Here is a 24,481-nt window from a genome sequence, read left to right as displayed (position 1 = left end):
GTCATGGTTGTACGAGGGCTGGGATACTGCCAGGGCGCCCACACCTAGACAGGAGGACGATTAGGGTCCTCAACCAAAGCCTTTGGCTCAAAAGCCTAACCGCAAGGCAGCGGTGTTTGGCGGGAAATGCAAATGCATTATCATTTCTACGGAACAAGTCGCCATACATGTTCCAACCCCCAACCTGGAGGTCCAGGAGACCGTGTTTGTCAGACCTCTAACCATTGACCAACCTGGTATGAGAGACTCTGTGAGTGTCGCGCGGACACCCCCCAGTATAGTTCAATGGGTCTCCGAGGTACACAAACCGCCACACCACGGTAAGGTCCAGTCTCTTCGTGACGAAACACTCATACGAGCCCCCACTTTGATCATCCATCTCAAGGCGCTTGGGATGCGCTTAGTTTTTTTACATTCCACCCTTCGGGTATCTGGCGATCCTGAAACAATGGCTCGTGGTAGTTATGGTGTAAGATTTGCGCTTAGCCCCAAGATTAAAAGCGCCTTACTGGTCTGGATCCAAGTAAACAGTCGTCATTGCGGTATGCCGTTGTTTGGTTCAATTAGGATCGATGTAGGTCTATGCGGTTAATGTTATTTATTTGTCGTATCGTCATGTGCTCCGACAATCAGCAGTTCTGAGACGGAGAAAGACTAAATTAAGATCTATCACGACTGCTTCGATCAGCAAGAATGACGGATTTAGTAATCCTGGCGAGAGACATGAACGCCCAATTTGGACGATTATGTCCGGAATAAGCATAGTTAGTTTGCAAATTTGGAGTTGATGCTCATCGTACAGACGACACAAAGCGACTCCTCCAGCTATGTGCTGATCATCACCTCTTTCTGGCCAGTACGAACTTCCGACACAAACGCTCACATCGAGTTACTTGTGGGCCACCAACCTCGAGACAGCCATTGACTTAATTGTACCGGTTGGCTATCAGTTACTGATAGAAAGCGTCAATTAAATATAACCGTTCCTTCTGTGGTACGCAAATGGACTCGGATCATGCCGTTATTCGAGCCTGGTTATCATTTCGCTTTCCGTCAGTATTACGCGTGCCGAATCAGAGCATTCATCAACTTCGAGAAGTTTCAGTAGCTCAAGCGCGGGCGGCTGTGATGCCGCACGTAGATCCTTCAACCACCGAATAATCAGGAGCTTGAAGAATGACAGTGGACACTGGTGGATCTCAAAGGTCCAGGGGATGAAGATTTTTGCTGCAGAAAACAGCAGCGCCTTATTTCAGCTGATTCGATCAAATGGTCAAAAGACGGTGGGTGTCAGTGAAACAATGTGCGAAAAAGACGAAACGGCAATTCACTCCCTCACTCATCGACTTGAGCGGTGGGCTGAGCACTTCCTAGAACAGTTCAGCTGGTCTATTTTAAGACCACCGGTGGGAATACCTAGAGGATCCGAATGCAACACTAACACCAGCCCGCCATCAACAACAGAAATCCAGCATAGGATATCAATCCTCTAATGCGACAAGATACCTGTGGCGGATGGTCTGTACGCTCTACTCTTCAAAGGTGGCGATGTCCCGGTGAACAACTTGAGAAGATCTGGAACAAAAAGAATACCAGTCGGATGAAGCTCCTCGACCGCCATCCCAGTTTTCAAAAAGGGCACAGGAACGTCTACCAAAAACCATTAACCTAGTATCTGTCACATCCAGGTTGTTATCTGACACTATTTTGTGCAGGCTGATCTAGTATCGGGAAAGATAGATACTCCAGAATCAAGCTGGGTGGCGGAGGATTCTTTACCCTGGGACAAGTTCCTGAACAGCGCCACTCCTTCAGGCGTCTCACTGGTCGTTTTTTGAGCTGAATTCCCTTTTGATTTTGTCGATAGTCAGCAATATATTCCTTATGAGGGCACTGTATGCGAACATCTGTGGGCGCGTGCGAGTATACGGCAAGCTTTCGCCGGAGTTCATCACGTCTACTGGTGTAAGACGATACTGCCCTCTCTCCCCTTTCCCCTTCAACTTTGTTATTGATGTGCTGCTTGAAACTTCTCTGGTTGCCTCTTAACCCTCGGGAGTCGAAGTGCTCTCGGGATGTTCGCTCAGCCAATGAGTATGCGGACGATATTGCTCTCCTTGGTTCAGATCCTTCAAAAATGCAAGCCGTTTTAAACAACCTAAATAATTCTGACACGCATTTTGGCATGCGCTTCGCACTTGCATAGTGTAAAGTGTTGGGATCAATCCGAAACTGCATGCCTACAAACGAGCAGTTTGACGTGGTAGATAAATTTGTTCATCTAGTTACGCTGAAGTACGCCACACTTTCTTCGGTAAAAGGAACTCTCCGCGATAGACAAATCACTTGCGCTTCATCGATTGAGCTGGCTAGGACATTTAGTCCATATACCAAAGGCCCGTGTGCCTCGCAGAACTCTTCTCGCCCAACCCTGTGTGGACTGGATACGACGAAGTGGTGGACACTGCAAAGAAAAATGAAAACACAAACCAGTAAACTTGGTCGGGTTGACAACTGCCACCTGTGTTGGGGAACGTCACTTGGCAGAAGGGTTTGAAAAAGATCACGAAGGGTTTTGGTGTTGTACACCTTCCAGAATGGGGTCCCCGTGACTCCATCTGTGCTCGACTGGAGACGTTGCAAGAAATGACGGCCAATCGATGTCAGTCACGTTCGTGATTTCAATTTCTTTCCAGGTTGTTGGATTGAACATTCGGAAATGTAGGCATCTCAGAACGCTTGAGATAGGCCAGCACCAGGTTCCCTCACTCACCCACTCCTTTTCTCTTCTTTTCACTTTCGGGCTTTAAATATAATTACACGAACCTTATGGTTGTACGGCATTGAAGCGTAAGTGCGCGAGGTGGCTCAGTTGGTAAGGCGTTAATGACTCGGTGGTCCTTGGTTCTAATGCGGCCTCCACATCTCGACTGCTCCTGTCTGGGCTTGAGCAACCTGACATTTTCCTGGTCCTCCTGATTCCTGTGGGTAGCAAGGTAGCTAGACACCGAGAGGATGTTACATTTGAACCATTCCGTTAGATTGCGGTGGCGCATGTGCATGAAAGCTATCACATTCAATGCGCAGCTACCCAAATCCCGAACTTACTGAACAAGCCATCGCCTCCTAGGCCTGCGGGTATGTCCTCCACTCTCACCTTTTGGTGACTGAAACTTTATCAGCAAAAACAAATGCGCCTGTAGTACACGATTTATAGCTGATAAATTGCATTGAAAAACTACATGGCTTATAACAATGGGCAGTATGTGTAGTAGCTTAGTTCTCGGTCTGAGCCTTTCAAGCTAGCGTTCACGTCTAAACGACTAGCAAAGGCGCACACAGTATGTTAACGCACAAAATAAAGTTAATAACGCTTTATATGTAGAGCTTAAGCGGTGACAACTCTCCGGAAAGACGTTCTGAATGCGCCATTGTCAAGCGGCATTCGGCCAATGCTAGGTCATGGTTGGCTGTTGGGTCCAGACTTTCGACTAATCAGATCTCGGCTTGATGCCGTACCGGAAGTGTCCGAAACTTTTGGCCAATCCTGCCCAGGATAGGCTTCTCTGCCGTAGCAGCTCCTGACTGCGAGGGGCAAAGCGGGATCCGTGTGGAATTCCGCCTAACAATATGGCAGCTAACGGCTGTCGCTTTCTATCTATACTGTCTGACTGAGTGCTGGCGTTGTTGGCATCTCCAGTGTTTGTAGTACGCTCTCTTTAGGTTTCCCTTCCTGCTCCATTTCTCTCTTTCCGCTATAAGGCTTTTTTTGGAATAAATTGATATGCGTTGGTGTTCTGTTTTTTTGTCAATACTGCTAATACCACAACCTCACGAAGGATTTATTGTTGTGTCCCCTCGTACTAAATGTATCGATCGATACAGTCAACAAGTATTTTGTCTGACCGACTAATCTACCCCATCCGAAATTGCGCAGTAGACTTTTTTGGGAGTCTCTTTTAAACCTGCTTTCTCCCGGTTATTGGCCTTGCTACTGACGAGAAAATACAAAATGCTTTTATCTGCGAGTCTCCGTGTTCTAATCATGTTATTCAGAGTTATATTGTGATCCGGATCGCGACTAATTCCACACAGGGTTACCGGTCGTTGTATTCCGGTGAAGCAAGATTGAAGAGTGAATGGTCGAATGATTGAGACTGGTTGGTATGGGTGGGGTGGTAGAGGCGCATGACCTTTCCAGGGTCTTCAGTGATGTCTCGACTAGTGGCGTACCATTTATGAGCATTTTTACTGAAAGGCACTTACGATGTTCCACCCTCTGTTTCAGGTGACCCATCAACTGCTTTGTCCGCACTGCGAACTCCCCGTGATTTCCTTTAAAGGCAGCTTGGCGGTTTCAGTCTGACAAGTGTGACTGGCTCTGTTTGAGTCTGAGCAAACGCGTCATCTTTTATTATATCCCGTGGACGACCGCTTAGTTGATGCACAATGCGATGGACTTTTGTGGTCTACAAGCGCCATTTATTTTTATTCGTCTCGCGACTATGGAGCGTATTCTGTTGTGTATTTCGAAAGCAGACTCAGGCGGTAGGTTTTCTATTGGTAATTTTGAATACCTTTGTGTTTCTCTCTAGATCACCCAGTATCAGAGCGTGAAATATGACATTGTTCCGTTGTCTCCCCTGTCCAAATACCGACTATGTGAGTTTTGTCAATGGCCATCACGTGAAATAGTTTTAGAAGATGAGTGCTCGTCTCTATCCGTTAATTGGATGTTTGTATGTTCCTGAAAAATAGATTATTTTACGTTACCATTCTCATGCTTGACAAGGTTTTCCTATCTGTCTGAAGGAGAATATTGAACGACCGTGCTTTATTGCTGAAGTGCCTAACCTAAGACTAGTTCTTGGTTCATCGGTGTAGGTTGATGAAGTCTGGCATAGAGGAAAGTTCTTGTCAGGAATTTGGGAAAAACGTTTTATTATTCCCGGGATGTTCATCACAGAAATACAACCTGGAAGCCGTCTCTTCCAGAGCCAGACAACACCACTCTGTGTGGATGGCGTTGTGCCATGTCCTAGTGCGATTTATGCTATTGAAATAGCTTATGATTTCCAGCTTTTCAACACACGGGATTCCTCTACCTGAACGGCTATTTCGCCTTGTCGGATTTAATGTTCAATCTGCACATTAAGGTCATCTTTATTGGCTTCATCATTCACTTCACAGGTACCCTCCGCCGAAAGGTAATGGTTTTAGATCTTGACGAAACGCTTATTCACTCGGTGCACGACGGCACCCTTCGACCCACAGTTCGGCCTGGAACACCGCCAGATTTTGTGCTCAAAGTTGATATTGATCACCATCCCGTACGATTTTCCGTTCACAAGCGACCTCATGTGGATTTCTTCTTGAATGTAGTGAGTTCTTTATAGCCAACATATATCACACCACATGGGATGTCTGGCCATTTTTATCCATTGAAAAATAGGATATTCATACGGAGCACCCTATAATTGTCAACGCCTTGGCACTCAAACTTGTCCAGTCCCTTGTTTAGTGACCTGTGATAACGACTACTGTTGATTATGTTTTTTTCTATCTCACAGACTGCTTACTCATTCCTGCCTACCTTAGTTGTCTGATCGGTCGTTCAAAATTCCTTCGCGCGCTCCAGTTGCTGATTATGTTCATCTGCAAAGGGAAATGTTCAGTCATTAGCGAAATACACTCATTTGCAAAAAAATGGTTTTGCGGAGATTCACCTGCAAAGGGAAATGTTCAGTCATTAGCGAAATACACTCATTTGCAAAAAAATGGTTTTGCGAGAGATTCACCTGGAACCCAGCTGAATCTGTCGTTTGTGATACTTGTGGGCTGTTGCAGAATTTTTAGCAATTACGAATGTTCAGTCATCTTCAAAGCATTTTGCATACTTGTCGTACTTAGTCGGGTTCCGGATGTACCAGGATATTATTTAAGGTCTCTCAGGTTCCCTTGATTAACATTGATTGGACATCCAAGAGTCGATGTCGCCGAATATTCATTTTTGCCCAGTGACATCTGAACGAAAATACTCTACGAGGTCAGACTGATCTGTTAGTGGAGCGTGAGAGCTGAATAGCGCACCGACGGATGGTTTGCCGTTTACGCGATCATATGTCTATTTACATGCAGCGAACACTCTATGAAGCCGTAACCGTCATCTTATCAACTCCCAGATTTCGTCACGACTTCCATTTGTGCTATCTTCCAGTGGTGGAAGCCGGACGTGGAGAATCCACAAGCTGATGGTGCCTGTGCTCACCCATGCCCGCCAGAAAAATGCACATTGCCCAAAACGACTTGTATGCACAAGAAAGGATATTGTATTTGGCACGGGTAGTTGAATCTCTAGCCTATTCGTCGCTTCATTAACTCCTTTCGCTGACCTAGTTACGCCTGACAGCGTTCAATTTTTAATTACGGGTCCTGAAGCATGCCGGCGCATGTCCATCATAGTATCACAGTATCCATATGAATGTAGATTACTATAAGCCTTTAGTTAGTGCTGCCTAAATACATTCTCACTGATTGCCATACCATAATTAACTCTCAGTCATAAGGTTCAAAGCATAGTGATACTCCTCTGTGCAAGCATAGGGCTAGTTGCTGAAGCATGCCTGCTGTCATAGCGTCCGTTTATTATATACCGCAACGGGGCAACGTATCTTTTATAGAGTGAATATTCACAAAGAGAAACTTCGAAACACAGTACCTCAGGATGACAACACAAAGCCACTGAATAAACAAAACTAGCCAAGTTCACCAGATATCCAGCTCAACGTTTACCGTTGCTCTAAGAGTAATTCAGCTTTCACGCCCAGAATAGCACACGAATACCTTGTTTCTGCATAGAATAGTTGTCATATGTACTGCTATGATATCATCGTCTGCATCATCGTTGACAGTAACATCACTGACAGAACAGTGACGCTTTCTTGCTGTAGAACCATGTCAATCTAGTTCAATGAGGCCTTAAAACGGAAAGAACAGAAAATGAGTCATGGAGGGAATTCGATGAATAGCCTACCACGAACATCGGAGGTGCCTACACCCACCGCCAGTACTCAGCTAAGCAATCTGGATGGGAACCGATAAGATGAACGCCACTGACACCGAGTAGCCGCCATACCGTGCAGTGTCTCAAACCATACTCACATAGGGTCACGTGGACGTCACCCTGGAAGGGGAATAGCACCAACAACGCCCAAGCGTTTCGTAACATCCTTCATTCCCTCCTACCACATCAAATTCCGTTCACCCCCAGGGTTTCGGCCACTCCTGGAAACAACGGTCGCCTCATCGGATAGTAATTCGGCATGCGTTACACATGACCCATCCACTCTAGCTTGCTGTGTTGGATGAATTCTTTGAAGAAATCAACTTCTAAAGGAAACTGCTCACAAGGTTGCTGAAAACTCTTCAACAGCCCACGACACGTGAAATCCAAATTGATTTGCACATGAGCGTATTTTTCGAAATTAACTTCTACTTCACTAAGAACCCCTCTCCTGATCATCTCATTGCGAATTCGCCAGTCTCCGCCGACTCCAAGTATAGTTCTAAGACAACGCTGGTGAAAGACCCGAAGATGTCTCATATCCTCCTCCAGCAGTGGTGAGGTCTCGCAACCGTAAAACAATACAGCTGATACTGTCTTCTGCCCTTGAGATCTGTGCGTTGACCTCGTCTGTCACATTCTTGTCAAAGCTAATGCAACTTCCGAGACAGGAATGATGTTTCACGACCTCCAGTTTCCCTTCCTCCATTCTCAGATGCATGTTCAAAGACTGTACGTTCCGCAGCATGACTCTGAACTTTGTTGGCACGAATCACATGCCGGAGGACTGGATGATCATGAAGAGCTTTTCTAGTGTTGCATGCGCTCCCTACTCTTCTCCAAAAATAAGAACAATGTCGCCTTCATATTCCAGGTTGACAATGTTTTCGCTCGGAGAGATCTGAAAATCGAGGTTTTGAAGACCTCGTGTTCGCCTCATTGTCTCATCAACGACGAAATTAGAAAAAAGACGGACAAAGTGGACATGTCTATCGGACACGGCTGCTTATAGGGAAGCTTTCGTGGATCTCTCCATATAGTGTCCCGCGTCACAAGTATGTGAATTCAAACAGCACATGATATTGACGGACGGCTGGGGCCATACCTTGTTGTGTCATCATCATCATGATTGTCAGCTGTAATAACCTCGTACTTGTCGTACAGTGGTTGTAGCTGCCACAGTTTCGTTTACCGATGATTCGGGTAGATGGGGTAGGTAGCTTCGCATTGGAGGCGGAAGCTGATAAATTAGTACGTAAATACACCACTGTAGGTGAACTGTTTAGTGGGGGGTTGGGTTGGGGAGGGAGCTGTGCATCGAAGACAATAGCTTGGATGCATTAGCGCCATTGAGGGCGCGTCTGGGTCATGTTTGACACTGTCTGATTGATATGATATGGCCCGTCTCGGGGTCCCCATTCAGGAAGACGGCATGACCAGCGCAGCTGAGTTTGTTGGTAATGGTTTTTATACTTCGCTGCCAAGTCATTGTTTGATCGCCTCTGGCTCTCTTTCACCCTTCATGTGGTTGTGCAAAATGAGCCCTTCGAGGAAGTCAGGTCACACCAAGATCATAGGACACCAGTACACATGTCGTTGCTCTAACACTTGACAGAATGTGGAGATGTGATCTATACAGCCCCTTCCTGGTCAGAATGCTGCTTGCTGTTCTCGGGTACCGTCCTCACGCGCCTCAGTAAGACGACGTAAAATAAGTGACGCAAAGAGTCCAGTTACAACGGGGGTCAAGCTAATTTTGTCATTGCTGTACTCTCTGCGCGGAGCGTTTTTAATTATTGGCACTACTCTTGATTCACGCTAAAAGCGCCTTTTTTGCGGCATGACTGGAAAGAGTGGTCATTCGAAGTGAATGGTGATTATTCAACACTTTCATGTGTATATTGGTGTGTTTACTTTGAGGCTGTACATTTATTTGAAGAGTTTTTACGGAAGATTGGAAGAGAAAAAGAGTTCTTATATATAGAGTTCTTGGGAAGCTTGCCAATTGCTTTTCCCAGGTACAGGTGGACAGCCTGAACGAGCACGTGCGAGGCTTCTGGAGGCGATGAACGGTTGTGTTACGATATCCATTTGTTTCGGAGAAATGGGCCAATTCTGTCTTGTCAGATAATTGAGAACAGCACGTGAAATAGTTCTCCATTGCTAGGTCCCGTGCACAGCCACCGAACCACTTCTGCACCTTTCTATATGGCTTTTTTGCCTTGTGTCAAACTTTTCAGGCTCAAGCATTCCCTGTGAAAGAACGTCACTTCTTTTTGAATTTATAGAATTCTTCGGCCTATAAACCCAGCATCCTGTTCGTCAAGAAGAAAGTACCATCATACACTGTGTGTTAATACGTTATCCGTTTCCCTTTGAATCGGCCAGAATCACTCCCTTCCCAGTGGCGTTTTCTCATCCAAGGCACAGGCTTTAAACCATAGGTTTGCAGACTTTTTTACTACAAGCTAGACAGAGTCAAACGGCATAAGAAAAGATACGGTTGTTTTTATATTATTCTGCCAGATTTAAAGCTGAGAGATTTAGCGTCCGTAGCATCAGTTGGTTTCTCGAGCGCATTTACCCTGGCTGCGTTTCATCCTCCTCAAATAAGAAATCCTTTCAGAACGCTCGCAGCTACGTTTCTATACATTTGGTTGTGGTTACTGTTACTATTCGCATTCCGTTTTCGAGAAAGTCTAGTTCCTCCAAGCCTTCTGCGTAACTCGTTTCAGAACTTGTTAACACCCGATAGATGAACCTGTCATCAATATCTTTGTTTTGGAACATATTTGTATGCTTTCATCTTAGATAAAAAAAACATTTCGACGCATTCTTATGTAATACTCATTGGGACACTGTTCCAGGGCTTCTTGGGTCTAACTATAGGGAGGTTCATGTGATTTGCTCTTTGCGATAATGAATTGCACACATGAAGTACAGTGGTTCATCAAACCGTCCTGACATGTTCTTGTCCAATCTTTCGTTGTAACGTTTACAGGTCAGCTCTGTTAGTCTGGATGGTTGGCAGTTGGTTTGGCAGTTGGATTGCAATCCAACTGCCAAGCTCGGTGAACAGACCAACAACCAAACAAGTAACTTCACTTTGGAAGTCCTGATCTGACGTGCGTCCCTACTTTGGTTCAGGTATTAAATGGCATCCAGATCAGCCGTTTCTAAATTTATGACTGCCTACCTACCAGTGGAGTCAAAGCCCTAGTTCTAAGTATAACATTGACATGATAATTCTCGGCCTGGATAACAGCATCATTCTCTTTGAAAAACCTCTTGTGGGACAGCCCGCAACCGAAATATAGTTGAAACTAAATCATTCCACTCCATCTCTACCGGAAAGGACCAGTGTACTTTCGAACTTGTGGTTGAAATTTCAGGTACGCTTGGATAGGATTGCTGAATAGTCGCCTATTAGAACTACTGGTTTATTGGCACTATCCTTTTTTAGTTGTATTTAGCAAATACAACCCCAGAACGACCTATCACTTTGACATCCAGATGGGTGGGTTTGATCGGTCAAATCCCCACATCACGGATGTACAGTTCAATAGTGCGGGTGTTACCAAATCACCTAGCTAAGTTACCTTCGAACGTGTTGATTGATATCCTCGCAACCTTACGTCTTCATTCTTTCGCCGTATTATTTTGGGGTGATGAAAATCAAACACACTTATCACTTTTTATGTAGTTACAAACTACTTAGTTTTGTTACCGGCAAATCTTCCGGTATTTCGCATTACCTCAGCTCCTGCCTCCAATGAGCCGCTACCTCCCCTACCTTCCCAAATCATCGATCGAAATTGTGGCAGCTATTACCACTGTACGACAAGTACGCGGTTCTTAAAGCCGATAATGATGATTTGATGGGCTTTTACGTCAATGGTTGTGCTGCAACGTTTTCAACCGAATAGCCCAACTCAGAGGAAAAACCACTGACTATCTATGCAACCCGAGTTCATGAAAACGGGGGCGAGATGGCCCATGTGGTTAGACTGCAAATTTACTGACTGGAAGGTCTGTGGTTCGAACCTCAGCCTCTCGACTTCCTTTGTCTAGGCTTCAACAACCTGGCAGTATCCCAGCGCTCGCGCTTCTTTCGGGTGGCATGGCAGCTAGGCACTGGAAGCGTCCTACAACTGAACGTGTCAGTGTATGCCTCGAAATCATTGGTGCCCGAAGGCATGAACTTCACCCTGACCTTCCAAGGATCCCTATCTAAGAGAGAGCCAATGACTCATTTGAACGTCTGTTATCCCCCACTTTTAATTAATCAACTATCATTTCTTCGCCCTTCGGTTTTCTAATCTAATCATGATTATATTGTCAACTTCCACCCATGTTTTACCCGAAAATTCTCTGCTAGAAGTTAGCTAGTCGGATGTCCCTAGTTGGAATACTGTGGGATAGGGTTTACAAGACAGTTCGGGAGCAGTATAGCGATAAGACGGTGGTATGTGGTATTCATTCATAACCATATGAAGGCAGCTGGAACGAATCGCGTCGAATATTCAGAGACGTTTTCTGGCATGACTCATAGACGACTAGTACTTTGTGTGACAGTACATCCATTGGTGATCGTGCAGACGGAAAGTGCGTTCAGGCCGAATTGAGAGATGTCACAAAAAATGGGGAGATGTGCACTTCCTCCGGCCATTCACTAACTAATAGGATTTCGTTCGCAGCCTGCGGATTTATTCGTATTTTGTTGCTCTGTCTACGGCAGTGAAGGAATCTTTTCCAGATAGGCAACACCAGTTTTTGCCAGCTCCAATTTAATATACGCACACAACCTTGATCTATTTTTGATGAAAACAGTTCCTTATCCGCATCTAGGTTCATTTTGTGCAAAAATGTTCTGCGTTCAGGCGTAAAACCTTAAATGAACTTTCAACTCTCGTTCATGACAAGGAGACGGGAATACGTTTTTTGCAAAGCCACGAAGTGATCCATCAGCAACGTTTATGCAACAATGGCCACCAAATGACACCTTCAACTGTTTCTGATAGGTGGAGGTGTAATGCCCGACAATGTCGGCATGAAATCGGTCTTCGAAAGGGACTTTGGCTAGAGCGGTCTAGGATGGAGTTTAGGACCAAAAATTTGGCAAAAATCGAATTCTGCTCAGAGTAATTATCTATTAGCCACACGACCGCTGTTGACTGGAAGAACTTTCTTCGCAAAGTTTGCCCCTGGTGGCTTTTGCAGACTCCAACGGTTATCGGCGGCCCAGGTCTGCACATCGAGGTCGATGAAACGCTTATATCTCGCCTTAAAAAACCATGCAGGGCGAGTCCTTTCCTAGCAGTGGGTTTTCGGACAGATCTGCCGGAAAACTAAAGAGGTGTTCATGTATGCAGTGCCAGATCGAACTGCGGCTACTTTGATGGACACAATCCAGGCCTGCATCGCTCTCTGCTCAATCATATGTCCGATGTGTGTGCATCATACCGGGGAATTGAAACGATGATTGACATGAATTATACTCATGAAACGGTTAATCATACCGAAAACTTTGTGGATCCAACGACTGGAGCTCACACACGTCTACAATATGCAGAATAAATGCCAATACGGCACACACCGATCTTTAGTGGACAGCTACCTGTGTGCGTTCGTTTGAAAGCAAAGATACCGGGAAACGGGCCTTTTCATGCAAATTATTGATGACATGTCCCGATTTCACCCTGTTCTATAAAAACTAAAAATACAAATTTCATATCCTCTTTTTTCTAATCCTTTTGGGTGGCGGCGGTTAATTTTTTTGGCGATGCTTATCTGGAAAAGATCCCCGTGAAGCACAGATGTTTGGCTCTAGTGGTGTTGCACTTCATGACGACGTCTAAGCGTTGTGTCTAAATTTACTGTGTGATACTGCCGCCACCATTTAGAGTGATTCTGTCCCGTCCAACAAAACAGGCTTGATACTATCATAGTCTTGTTCATAGAACCAGATGACTGGAGTTCCAGTTAGATGACTACTCCCAAACAAACCCAGGTGTTACTTCCAGTAAGCGGTGTTTGGCTTTTCGTATACAGCTACCTTGATACATTCTTGTAGGTAGCTGAAACTCCAGATTCAGGACATCTAGGCTTTCATCGCCGTGCGTTCTGAAGAGGTAGCCCGTCACTGTCTGCTCACATAGAGTTAGGAGACGATTTTGAACCATGATTGTTATCCACGGTTACTGGAGTGACAATCCTATTGGCAGCCGACATGTGTTGTCCTGCGAACAAGCTTTTGCGTTATCTTTCCGGTTAACTCTATTCCTAATCGCCCACCCATTGCAATTTTTCGGAGGGAAACCCATCTGTTTTTCTCACTTTTTCATCCAACAGATAAGTCAATGGTATGAACTAGTAATCTACACAGCTAGCTTGGAGATATACGGTGCAGGTGTCACAGAGCATTTGGACAACGGGCGACGTATTCTGCAGCGAAGGTTCTACCGACAAGTAAGTGTCTTCTGTATAAATGCATGCGCATCTCGTAACCTTTGCATCTTTCCCTTCATATTTGCCTCCAATTCTACCGCTGTTTCAGCATTGTACCTACGACAACGGTAGCTACTCTAAGAATCTCTCTCTCATCACATCTGATCTGGCTTCCATATTTATTTTGGACAATTCACCTGGGGCGTATCGATCCTACCCAGGTAAGCTTCTTCTGCAGTGCACCATCAATCTCACTTACATATCTTATTATCGTCGGTTATTAAGCCCTTAAGTGCAGATTCCCCTACATAGTTTTCACATTATGGTCTCCGAATCACATTAAGCACTCCATACATTATTTCTAAGTCATCTCGTGATTCATCTCAAAGCGTACTGAAGCCAGCCCCAAGGGATACCAACAGAAATTTCACCCATTATCGAGATGAAATTAGGACGCAAACTTTTCGCTTCCGCGCATAACCGTGCATCTTTTCGCATGGCCTATGCCGTTTTCTCAGTTATCAAGATACCAAATGGATACATTGGAAACATGCAATACACGCATTTTTAATGGATGAACTATTGTGCCTGTCACTCTCAGGCTGATGTGTTTGTACATGTCAGACCAACCGGAATCAAGAATCGACAAAAGGACAGTGTTCGACCAACTGTCAGTCATTAACAAAGGTAGGCTGACTTCGTTCTTTGGGTTTGTCTACTCTGGCGTACTCGGATGCTGATTGAGCCGAAAATAGATGTGTACATTTTCCCTGGGAGAATCTGGTACAATTTGTATATCGAATGGTTGATCGTAACCGCGGAAGCCATTCTCGAATATCTTTGGAACGCAGGCTTCGTTAACCTACTTTCATTCCCCATAGCAATATTCAGAGTTCGCCTCATGTAGAACATACCCCAATCTTTTGGACAACTACTCAAGTAACGCACCACTTGCACCTAATCCTTAGAACTGTGCCTGTCAGCTTCTGCGTGGGGACGAACGATACAGACTGCTTTCTGGTCTACTCAGAATTAACGTGCAGGGCTCGCAAATGTTTCAAGAAAACACTGGACTAGGATGCTGTGTTGACCACCCACAAACACAAAATGAAGTGATTCTGCTGGAGCGGGTCAAATAGAATAAATAGCCTACTATTGTTTTTTTACTGGATTGGCTGCCAGGCCGGACTCTTCCGGTCAAGCGTTCTTATTATTGCTCATTAAATTTCTGGGGATTTCTGAAAACCCATGACTGGTTTCGCTTCTTGGGCTCATCATGCAGGTTGTTTGAGGTACTCAGGACGCATAGATTGAGGTGTTAGGTTTTAGCTTGCTACTAACCTTGTGGCACCGCACATTTTGAACAACAGATTTGTCCGAAACCAGGTGGCAACTATTTCGTCGTGTTACTCTGAGACATGAACGATTGAAAATCCACATGTGAAGTTTTCCGTGTTGATGTTGTTCCTGTTTATCTCGGTTATTCTGCGATAGATATGTAAAATGAGCCAATACAGTTGTAGGTCTATGTTTCTTCGTTTTCCCTGACCAACTGATCAAACTTCGAGCTGTTGCTGTTGCTGTTGTTCGTTAGCTTGCGTTATGTGGTGGGTGATGTGCAAACTGCCCTTCATCACTAATAGTCTGAGGTTAATCTTTTTACCTCATTGTAATAACCTATTTAGTACTTCTAATGTTTTTGCTGACTCCCAATAGCTTTAACCTTGTGTTCATTGATGTTGATGTCGTTGCTGTACTCAAGGATAGCGATGGATTTCTCAGCCAGCGCTTATCTAGCCTATTTGGGTCTACCTAGGAAAAAGAGAACGTACCAAAAAACTGAGGTTAATGGATGTTAGTGGCCATTCTCAAAAAGGGTACCCGCAATGAATGTAGTAACCACGGAGGTGTTGGTTTGATTCCTGTCCTAGTAGGGCATCTGGCGTCACTGATTCTTCGTCATGTTACGGTGGCACGCGAGTCCTTGACCCGTGAGCATCAAGCAGAATTTCGACCGGGTGGAGACTGCGTTGATCACGTCTTTACACTCCGTCAGATGTTAGAACAATGCCGCATGTACAAACGACCCACATTCCTGGTGATCCTTGGCCCCAAGGGTGCGTTCGATTTTGTCGGTCGGTCAGTGCTGTTAACTATATTTGCTCCACATGGTATACCCCAGAAATTTGTGAACATGATCCGATCCTTATATTCGCAAGTTCATGGTGAGCTCTCCAAAAACTTCCTTACAAAAAGTGGTGTCCGACAAGGATTTCCACTCTCTCCGTTCTTGTTCAAATTCGCCGTTGATGGGTGAATGCTGGAAGGTCTTTGAAACCCCGGTTTTCAGATTGTTGCTGGTGAGAGACCTATCGATCTGGAGTACGTAGATGACATCGCTCTTATCTTTAAAGACCAGGGTGGGTACAATTTCTGTTTAATAGACTGACTGCCGTCGTAGCATCTTTCGGCATGCGTCTTGCACCTTCAAAGTTGGTACCGCAGAATGCCAGCCCCAGGTCCCTCCATCACCCACTCTCCCTCTTCTTTTCACTCTAAGGCTTTAAATATAATTGGATGAAGTTTATGGTTGTACGGTTGTGAAGCATCACTGTCAACGCTGATGTTGCTGTCTCTGATGATGATGATGATCATGATGATCATGATTGTATTGTTGGCATATCTCGTGTATGGAATGTTTTCTGTTTCGCCCACTATCGATCCAGATAACGCTATTCCGATTCGTTCCTGGTTTTCTGATGCACATGATACCGCTCTGTTATGCCTACTTCCCGTGCTCGATGCACTTCGTTTCGTCAGTGATGTGCGGTCCGTACTCAGCCGAAATCTTCACCGACCACAAACCTTACTCTCCAGCTGATCAACCATTGGCACATCTGTGTGTCTTCTCAGACACTCTTTTCGTTTTTGGAATATGAAGGCCCATTTTGTCTTCCTTCTGAACACCTCACCTACATGCGCATCTGCCTTGTTTGCTGACCAGATCCCGGTTGTTTTGTTTGGCCGAATACTTCTGGAGACTGCAGCATTCGTTTTTCCATATTTTTTGGCCAGTTCGCGCTGGTTGTCACACACAAAGATTATGTATGTATCAGTCTGTCTATTTTCGCTCACACCAACTGTATAATCACCCGGTCGTTGTTTTTTTTACACCATTGGCACTTTGATGTCCCGGATTCACTCGCTAGCCGTTTAAGCTCATCCAGTTTGTACAACTTCGTCACATCCAACTTCCCTTTGCGTTCATAATTCGCCGGCGTTCTCATTATGCTCCACAAGCATGAATGTGTTGCTTGTTTGAAGGGCTTAATTGGATATCTGTTTGGTAAATTGGGTTTGCGGGACTGTCCTACGTCTTTGCCGTCTGTTTTGTACGGCAGCGCAACTACTCAGAATGTTTTCTTCGCCATGTTCGTGACAGAAAGTGTGCATAGCTGTGGGGCCTGAATAATGGCCATCCCACAGCAAAGCTGTCATCTGCATCCCGTTCTTAAATTCCCTTTTATCTGGTTGGATCCCCTTGCTGCTTACGGTTGTTTGGATGTCCGCTCTCGCCCCTAAACTATTCACGCGCTCGAGTAACCGCTTGGCTGAGGAAAATTTAGTCCCATGGTCCAATACAATTTTAAGTGGAGATGCACCTACGCTTATTGATCGTATCGGCCGAATATTTCTGCTTAGTTGGTCGGTTCTAACTCGCCCGTCAGTGTCTTTTGGAACGCGTGATTTGTCTTCCTTTGGTCTGGCGTAATAATGTATAATAATAATCGTTCAGCTAAACACTATTTCGGTACCTATCATGAAGCCCGAAGGAAACGCTAGGGATGCGATACCATCAGGTTGCCTAAGTCTAGACGGGGGCGTTCGAGCTGTTGAGGTTCGGTTCGAACCACGGACCTTCCGATTATTAGTTTCATACTTCAACGACTGAACTATCTTGAACGCGGTTCATCTGACAGCGTGTCCTACTGTTATATATGAATAATCTGACACCCGCAGAGTTGTTACTCCATGTTGTAAGACGAAACAAACCGCATTCATCGTTATATTATTGCTTTTCTGGGTGATCTAATCGCTCGATTAATCACAAACAGATCACCATGCGAGTGTATATAAGTGGTCGCCGCTCTCCGTCAACAAGTAAGTGCAAAGGTTACAAGGGGCCTCGCGGTATTTAAGGGGCACTTTTGACGTTAATTCAGGTTGTTTGATCAGCGTTTTGTGAATACCCATCACCAACGACCGTGCTTCTCTGAAATGCCCGAACATTTATCATCGGTCGTGGTTCTGTAAATACCTGAACGCTCGTCGGCCATTGTGGAATTTATTGATTGTTTGGACTGTATGCTGGCCACATTCTTTATTGAGATTTTGGTGGAGCTTGAGAATCTCAGTAGATTTCGGGCATTCTGGGATTGTTTTCAGGAATCTTACCTTTCTTACAATATCGTTGTTCGGTGGCCATGTAGTCTCACGAGCGAAGTGTCGTTATTTGAGCCAGTAATCAGATCAGGAGAAGCGGAATCAAGTGGCCATGGTGAGACTGTCACGACTTATTAGACGGTCAGTTGTTGCTCAGGCGATGCTTTTGTTCTCTCCAATTACATCGTTGGTTAGTGAGAACCAAAGCAAATGACAATGGCGTTATGCTAAAGAACTGTGGCATCATATCTTCATTACAACGGCTGTTTCGCCATTAAATGAGAGTTTTTTTCAGCGTTCAGGTTTTACAGTTTGTGCTTAAAACGGAAAAGTGGCGGTGTATTCGTTGATGATATTATGAAGAGATTAACTGGAAAGTTTGGAAACCATTATTCTAAGCAACACATGATGTGGCTTCGTCGCCTATGCATTCTCCCAATATCTTTATACAGGAACGCCTGTTTCGCTCTGACCAGGGAATACCATTACCAATAGAAAATCGGATTCTCATCCTCCCATCATTGTACCGGGCCCGATTATTCCGCGTGACGCTTGATTGCCAATTATGGAAGTTTCTGTGAGAGATGATCCACAATTTTTGTGAGAACGAATAGGACCAATAACGGCACCAAAAATTGTTGGCGTGACAACTCACTGCATTAAATCCGAGCCAGCCGTTAAGCCGTCGTCAGTCGTGCAGGTATATTAATTGTGGTTCATAAGAACAGTTCCGGTAGGTATATTCAGCCTGATCACGTGGTCTGATGTTTAGTGTCCGCCACACGTCCGTGCAGCTTCGAACGGAAAACATTTTCACGCCAGTTGTATATTGTGCACAAACGTCATGCCTAAAATCACAGGCAGGTGGTCAACGTATAAGCGTCACATATGTGCCACGATGAGCGTCTAACTGGGTCAAAGTAGGACGAAACACTAAATGAAAAACAGGCCGTTTGTTAAGTCATACGTACCACTGAAACGGCCTTGGTTTGATCTGTCTGAGCTGGGACGGATTTTATGGACTACAACTGGGATTCTGCTGCTTCGGAAACACACCGTCCTATGACCTGACCATCAACCGCGAGCTGCAGTTCCTTGTTGCCAAGGCCAGGGTGGTCTTCGACAAATCCGAGATCCAAGTGTGGAGGTAGTGGAGTTGGATAACAACCTGTACGTCTACAGAGGTTTCAGTCAGTTTAGTTCAGTGTGACCGCTAATCCGGAAAGCCGATACCAACCCACCAGCAGGTATTTTGAATGTTGGGTTACTTTTACTTGTCTCTTCAAAGGAGGGTGAAGACTCATTACAGGATGTTGGCCATAAACAAACAGTTCAATCACCGAGAAGGGAATTTATTTAGTCAGTGCAGCTGAGGCAGCTATGATGAAGAAAAACACCAAATGTTAATCAGTGGTCCTGTCCAGGGAAAGTCGGTCGACCTGGCCAGTTGTATACGGTTGGAGAAAATTAACAAAACCCTTGCAGCACGTAATACACATCTGTTTAGTGCTATGTGGTAAGCGCGGAATTCGATTCTCTAAACTTCCCAGTGAGCGTCAGATCAAAGCTTCTTGGCTTGTGCTGTATTGCCTACAGTTCATGTAGTAAATCTGAGTCTGTCGTTTGAAATCAACCACTATTTGTTCCGTTCATATGGTTTTTAACAAGGACATGGTCAAACTGAATGAAAAACCAGGAAGAGGGTAGCGGACTCTAGTTACGAACAATCAGAAAATTACCTGGGTAAACCCTGAATGGAAATAGCAAATCAATGTATCACGAGTTAGTCAGAAAGATGTTGAAACTGAAGGGGTCTAGATGGATAAAATCCGATTTATCTAAAAAATAATGTTTGTATTCTACCGGTAGTCAGGTTTGGAGCACTGCTAGGCTCTGATTATTGACCAATCCGTGGACCTAATCACGAGTTACATGCGTTGTGTAAACAGTGCGTGTGCGGACTGCATTTACGGGCGCGTTTTTTGTAGCCCTGTTAGTTCCTATGGGTCGTATACTGCTATCTACTACCTTGTTACTGAGGCCCACCGTAACTTTCGAAATCCGTTATTTGGGCAGCCACAGTACTATCTGTATGGGTTATGAAAACCAGCCTGTTTCACTAAGCTACCAAAGAACAGAAGATAACAAAAATAGTTCTAGTCATTCACGCACTGTTGTGCTTGTAGATACAGAGCTACTGTATGAATTTCGCAAAACTCAGCACCAACCTTATAACTAATGTCATATCAAGAAAAGTGCTTCGACATCCCGGCTGAAACATGAGACCACCTTTTTGCAGTATAACCAATCGATTAGTTGCGGTTGGTTGCGGGCTTCGCGGAATTCTTGCTCACATCACTCTCGTATGAGCATTTACCCTTCTGTCGTGTACTTCCCCCGCTTTGGTGCGGACTCACCAGAATAACTGCGCCGGGACAGGAGGACGACCATTCAGGCAGGAGTGATGTGCGCAAGAAGTCTACAAATACCGCAACCACATACAAATTATCATTTGAGTCATCTTTCCGTACCCATCATACTGATCATTCAATTCTATGCAGGTCGAATCAATTCTTCGTATACGAAATACAGATGTAAAAAAAAACTCGAGGACTAGCCTTATTTGTAAACCCCCGAATGGGCAAAGCTTGTGATATAGTGTCAGAGTTTTCGGCAACTTCGTAAGTTGTATCAGTGAATTGTACTATTGAAAAAGATTTCGTGGCATAGTGACCAAAAATTAATAGTTACGGTACATTCATCCTCCCAGTTTATCGTTCTCTTCCCGTCTTATCGAAACTCAGGACAATGCTGAAATGAACCAAAATCTTACACACCATAACCACATTTACCCTTTAGTCAGGCGACAAGGCTGCATTACCATCAGATCTTCGATGTGTAATAGTAATATTCCCATGGCTACTTTCTGCTTGTATTGTGCGATGATACGCTCGGCGAAATGACACAGGCACTACACACTCTAGTCACCAGACGAGAATGACTGCAACTGATGGACCGGAGTTTCACCCATACCAACTAAGCTCCATTCTGTGGGACTGACTGACAAAAATTTAGCTTAGTCTGTGAAGAGATGCATATCGCAAAATCTCCGGTAGCACTTTCTCTCATTTCCATTCACTCAGCGCTTATGATCAGAGTTCGTCTAAAGCCGACTGTATTGACATCATCATCATTGACAGAACACTGCCGTAGAACCATGTCAATTAATTTCAATGAGGCCTTAAAGCGGAAAGAACAGGAAAATGAGTCATGGAGGGAAATCAATGAATAGCCTACCACGAACATCGGAGGTGCCTACACCCACCGCCAGTACTCAGCTAAACAATCTGGATGGGAACCGATAAGATGAACGCCACTGACACCGGTTAGCCGCCATACGTGCAGTGTCTCAAACCATACTCACATAGGGTCACGTGGACATCACCCTGGGAGGGGACTAGCACCAACAACGCCCAAGCGTTTCGAAACATCTTTCATCCCTCTTACCACGTCAAATTCCGTCCACCCCCAGGGTTTCGGCCACTCCTGGAAACAACGGTCGTCTCAGCAGACAGTTACTCGGCATGCGTTACACATGGCCCATCCACTCTAGCTTGCTGTGTTGGATGCATTCTATGAAGAAATTAACTTCTACTTCACTAAGTTCGTATACGAAATACAGATGTAAAAAAAAACTCGAGGACTAGCCTTATTTGTAAACCCCCGAATGGGCAAAGCTTGTGATATAGTGTCAGAGTTTTCGGCAACTTCGTAAGTTGTATCAGTGAATTGTACTATTGAAAAAGATTTCGTGGCATAGTGACCAAAAATTAATAGTTACGGTACATTCATCCTCCCAGTTTATCGTTCTCTTCCCGTCTTATCGAAACTCAGGACAATGCTGAAATGAACCAAAATCTTACACACCATAACCACATTTACCCTTTAGTCAGGCGACAAGGCTGCATTACCATCAGATCTTCGATGTGTAATAGTAATATTCCCATGGCTACTTTCTGCTTGTATTGTGCGATGATACGCTCGGCGAAATGACACAGGCACTACACACTCTAGTCACCAGACGAGAATGACTGCAACTGATGGACCGGAGTTTCACCCATACCAACTAAGCTCCATTCTGTGGGACTGACTGACAAAAATTTAGCTTAGTCTGTGAAGAGATGCATATCGCAAAATCTCCGGTAGCACTTTCTCTCATTTCCATTCACTCAGCGCTTATGATCAGAGTTCGTCTAAAGCCGACTGTATTGACATCATCATCATTGACAGAACACTGCCGTAGAACCATGTCAATTAATTTCAATGAGGCCTTAAAGCGGAAAGAACAGGAAAATGAGTCATGGAGGGAAATCAATGAATAGCCTACCACGAACATCGGAGGTGCCTACACCCACCGCCAGTACTCAGCTAAACAATCTGGATGGGAACCGATAAGATGAACGCCACTGACACCGGTTAGCCGCCATACGTGCAGTGTCTCAAACCATACTCACATAGGGTCACGTGGACATCACCCTGGGAGGGGACTAGCACCAACAACGCCCAAGCGTTTCGTAACATCTTTCATCCCTCTTACCACGTCAAATTCCGTCCACCCCCAGGGTTTCGGCCACTCCTGGAAACAACGGTCGTCTCAGCAGACAGTTACTCGGCATGCGTTACACATGGCCCATCCACTCTAGCTTGCTGTGTTGGATGCATTCTATGAAGAAATTAACTTCTACTTCACTAAGAACCCGTCTCCTGATCATCTCATTGTGAATTCGCCAGTCTCAGCCGACTCCAGCCATAGTTCCGAGACAACGGTGGTGAAAGACTCCAAAATGTCTCTGATCCTCCTCCAGAAGTGGCAGTCTCGCAGCCGTAAAACAATACAACTGATACTGCCCTCTATCCTTGAGGTCTTTGCGTTGACCTCGTCTGTCAAACCTATTGCTACTTTCTGTCCGATCAAAATTCTTGAAAACAGTTATAACCGCTGATTATGCGCAGTTACTTGGGACGGTCCCGTTTTCCCAGATAGAGGTAAAGAATTCAGACAAACACCGAGTGGAGAATCCACTTTCATCTTCGACTGGAGCGAGCGGGAGTTTGTGTGGACCAGAGACCAGGTGACGCTCGGAGGACAAAAGGCGTTCACTTATTTCCGTAGACCTCAGGGGTTCTTACTCCCTTGTCCGTGGCTCCGTTTTCGGTATAGAATCCCGCGGAAAGCTGCACTTTGATAGGTAAAATATGGAAAATGTTCAATTCAAGGTTTCAGCTGTTCTTTATACAAATATGCGTCAAAAGGTCAGTCACTTCATTTTAGAACAAGACAGGTAGAACAGCAATTCTGTGGGACGAATTCGTATCGCGCTCTCATCTGACATGTCACGAGTGGAACAGAAACAAAATACGGGATCAGTTGCATCTTTACCAAGAAACTAAATCGTAGCTTGACCAATCAATATAACTAGGTTATTTGCATTTTGCGTCTCAGGTCTTTCTAAACCGTCAGTTGAATTCTGAATCTATTAATGTATATTGCCTCGAAAGACTTCAGTCTTGGTGGATGTCCGCCCCTTGTTATAACCTGGATGGAGGAGTAATGTCCAAATTTGTGTCCCTTTCCGATCATGTACCCGGTAATCTATTACTTGCTTACTCCTTTTGAATAATGATCAGCCATTGGGTTACGAATTCCTTTGTGCAGGTACCTGTTTGGTCGCTTTTGTAGTCTCTGGCACGTTCTGTCGATGTATGCATTCATGCAACTGCGGGTGACTTGGTAGATACAAAAACTAGTTAACAAAACTGATGTCAGAATTTCAATGGGTGGCACTGTTGTAGCCCTTTTGTCTACCCTAACTGTCAGCTGCGCTAGAGTGTGAGTTCGGTGCTCGACCAGGTTAATGATCCGTTCAAGCTGGCTAAAAGCGTGACCCCTGATACAGAGGACTTCTAGGTGAATAGAATTCCCTGGTATTGTGATACGCGTTAACTTTTCGCTCTATCATAGGTGCTTTCACTGAAGTGATCAAGATAGTTGTTTGACCGCAATACATGTTTTAGCGACTCAACATTCTCGAAGTGCTCATCTTGAATGCATATCGATCGTGCTGTGTCGAATAAAGCTTGAACCAAAGAACGCTTGTGCTGCACGCGACAGAAACATGTTAAATCGAGGTGCTGTCCGGTACAGGTCAACTTTTGTTTGATGTTGCAATATATACTGCCGTTGGTATCTTTGGTGACCAAAACATCCAGGAAGGAATTTCGTTTTCTACTTCAAGCAATGTTTAGGGAGAGTGTTGGAGATTGACAGTAAGTGTTCAGTAAATGTTCTGCCTCGCGGTTTGGTATGCGCTTCACACCTGCGATGTGTAAAGTGCTACTGCAAGACTGGGTGGGCTCGAACCCTAGCCTCATGCTTGCGGATGAACCGATCGATGTAGTAGACAAATTTGTCTACCTGGGCAGCTGTATCAGTCCCGGTGGTCTCGCGAAAGATGATATTTCCATCCG

General features: G+C 44.9%; 1 protein-coding gene across 1 annotated transcript in view; it reads left to right on the top strand.

The window, feature by feature from the left end:
• Nucleotides 1-15,827, top strand: part of T265_05695 (hypothetical protein) — a gene marked incomplete at both ends in the record, with an annotated part of 39,525 nt that extends 23,698 nt beyond the window's left edge. Inside the window, 6 exons of the mRNA XM_009170764.1 lie at nt 65-250; nt 4,596-4,662; nt 5,080-5,381; nt 13,415-13,531; nt 13,620-13,731; nt 15,442-15,827. Coding sequence (XP_009169028.1) covers nt 65-250; nt 4,596-4,662; nt 5,080-5,381; nt 13,415-13,531; nt 13,620-13,731; nt 15,442-15,827 — 1,170 coding nt within the window. The remainder of the gene's footprint in view (nt 1-64; nt 251-4,595; nt 4,663-5,079; nt 5,382-13,414; nt 13,532-13,619; nt 13,732-15,441) is intronic.
• Nucleotides 15,828-24,481: the final 8,654 nt, after the last annotated feature.

The sequence above is a fragment of the Opisthorchis viverrini genome (genome assembly GCF_000715545.1).
Source record: "Opisthorchis viverrini unplaced genomic scaffold opera_v5_108, whole genome shotgun sequence".
In the NCBI taxonomy this organism is placed as follows: domain Eukaryota; kingdom Metazoa; phylum Platyhelminthes; class Trematoda; order Opisthorchiida; family Opisthorchiidae; genus Opisthorchis; species Opisthorchis viverrini.
Note: the sequence above shows the minus strand (reverse complement) of the source record. Positions and strands in the feature narration are given on the sequence as shown.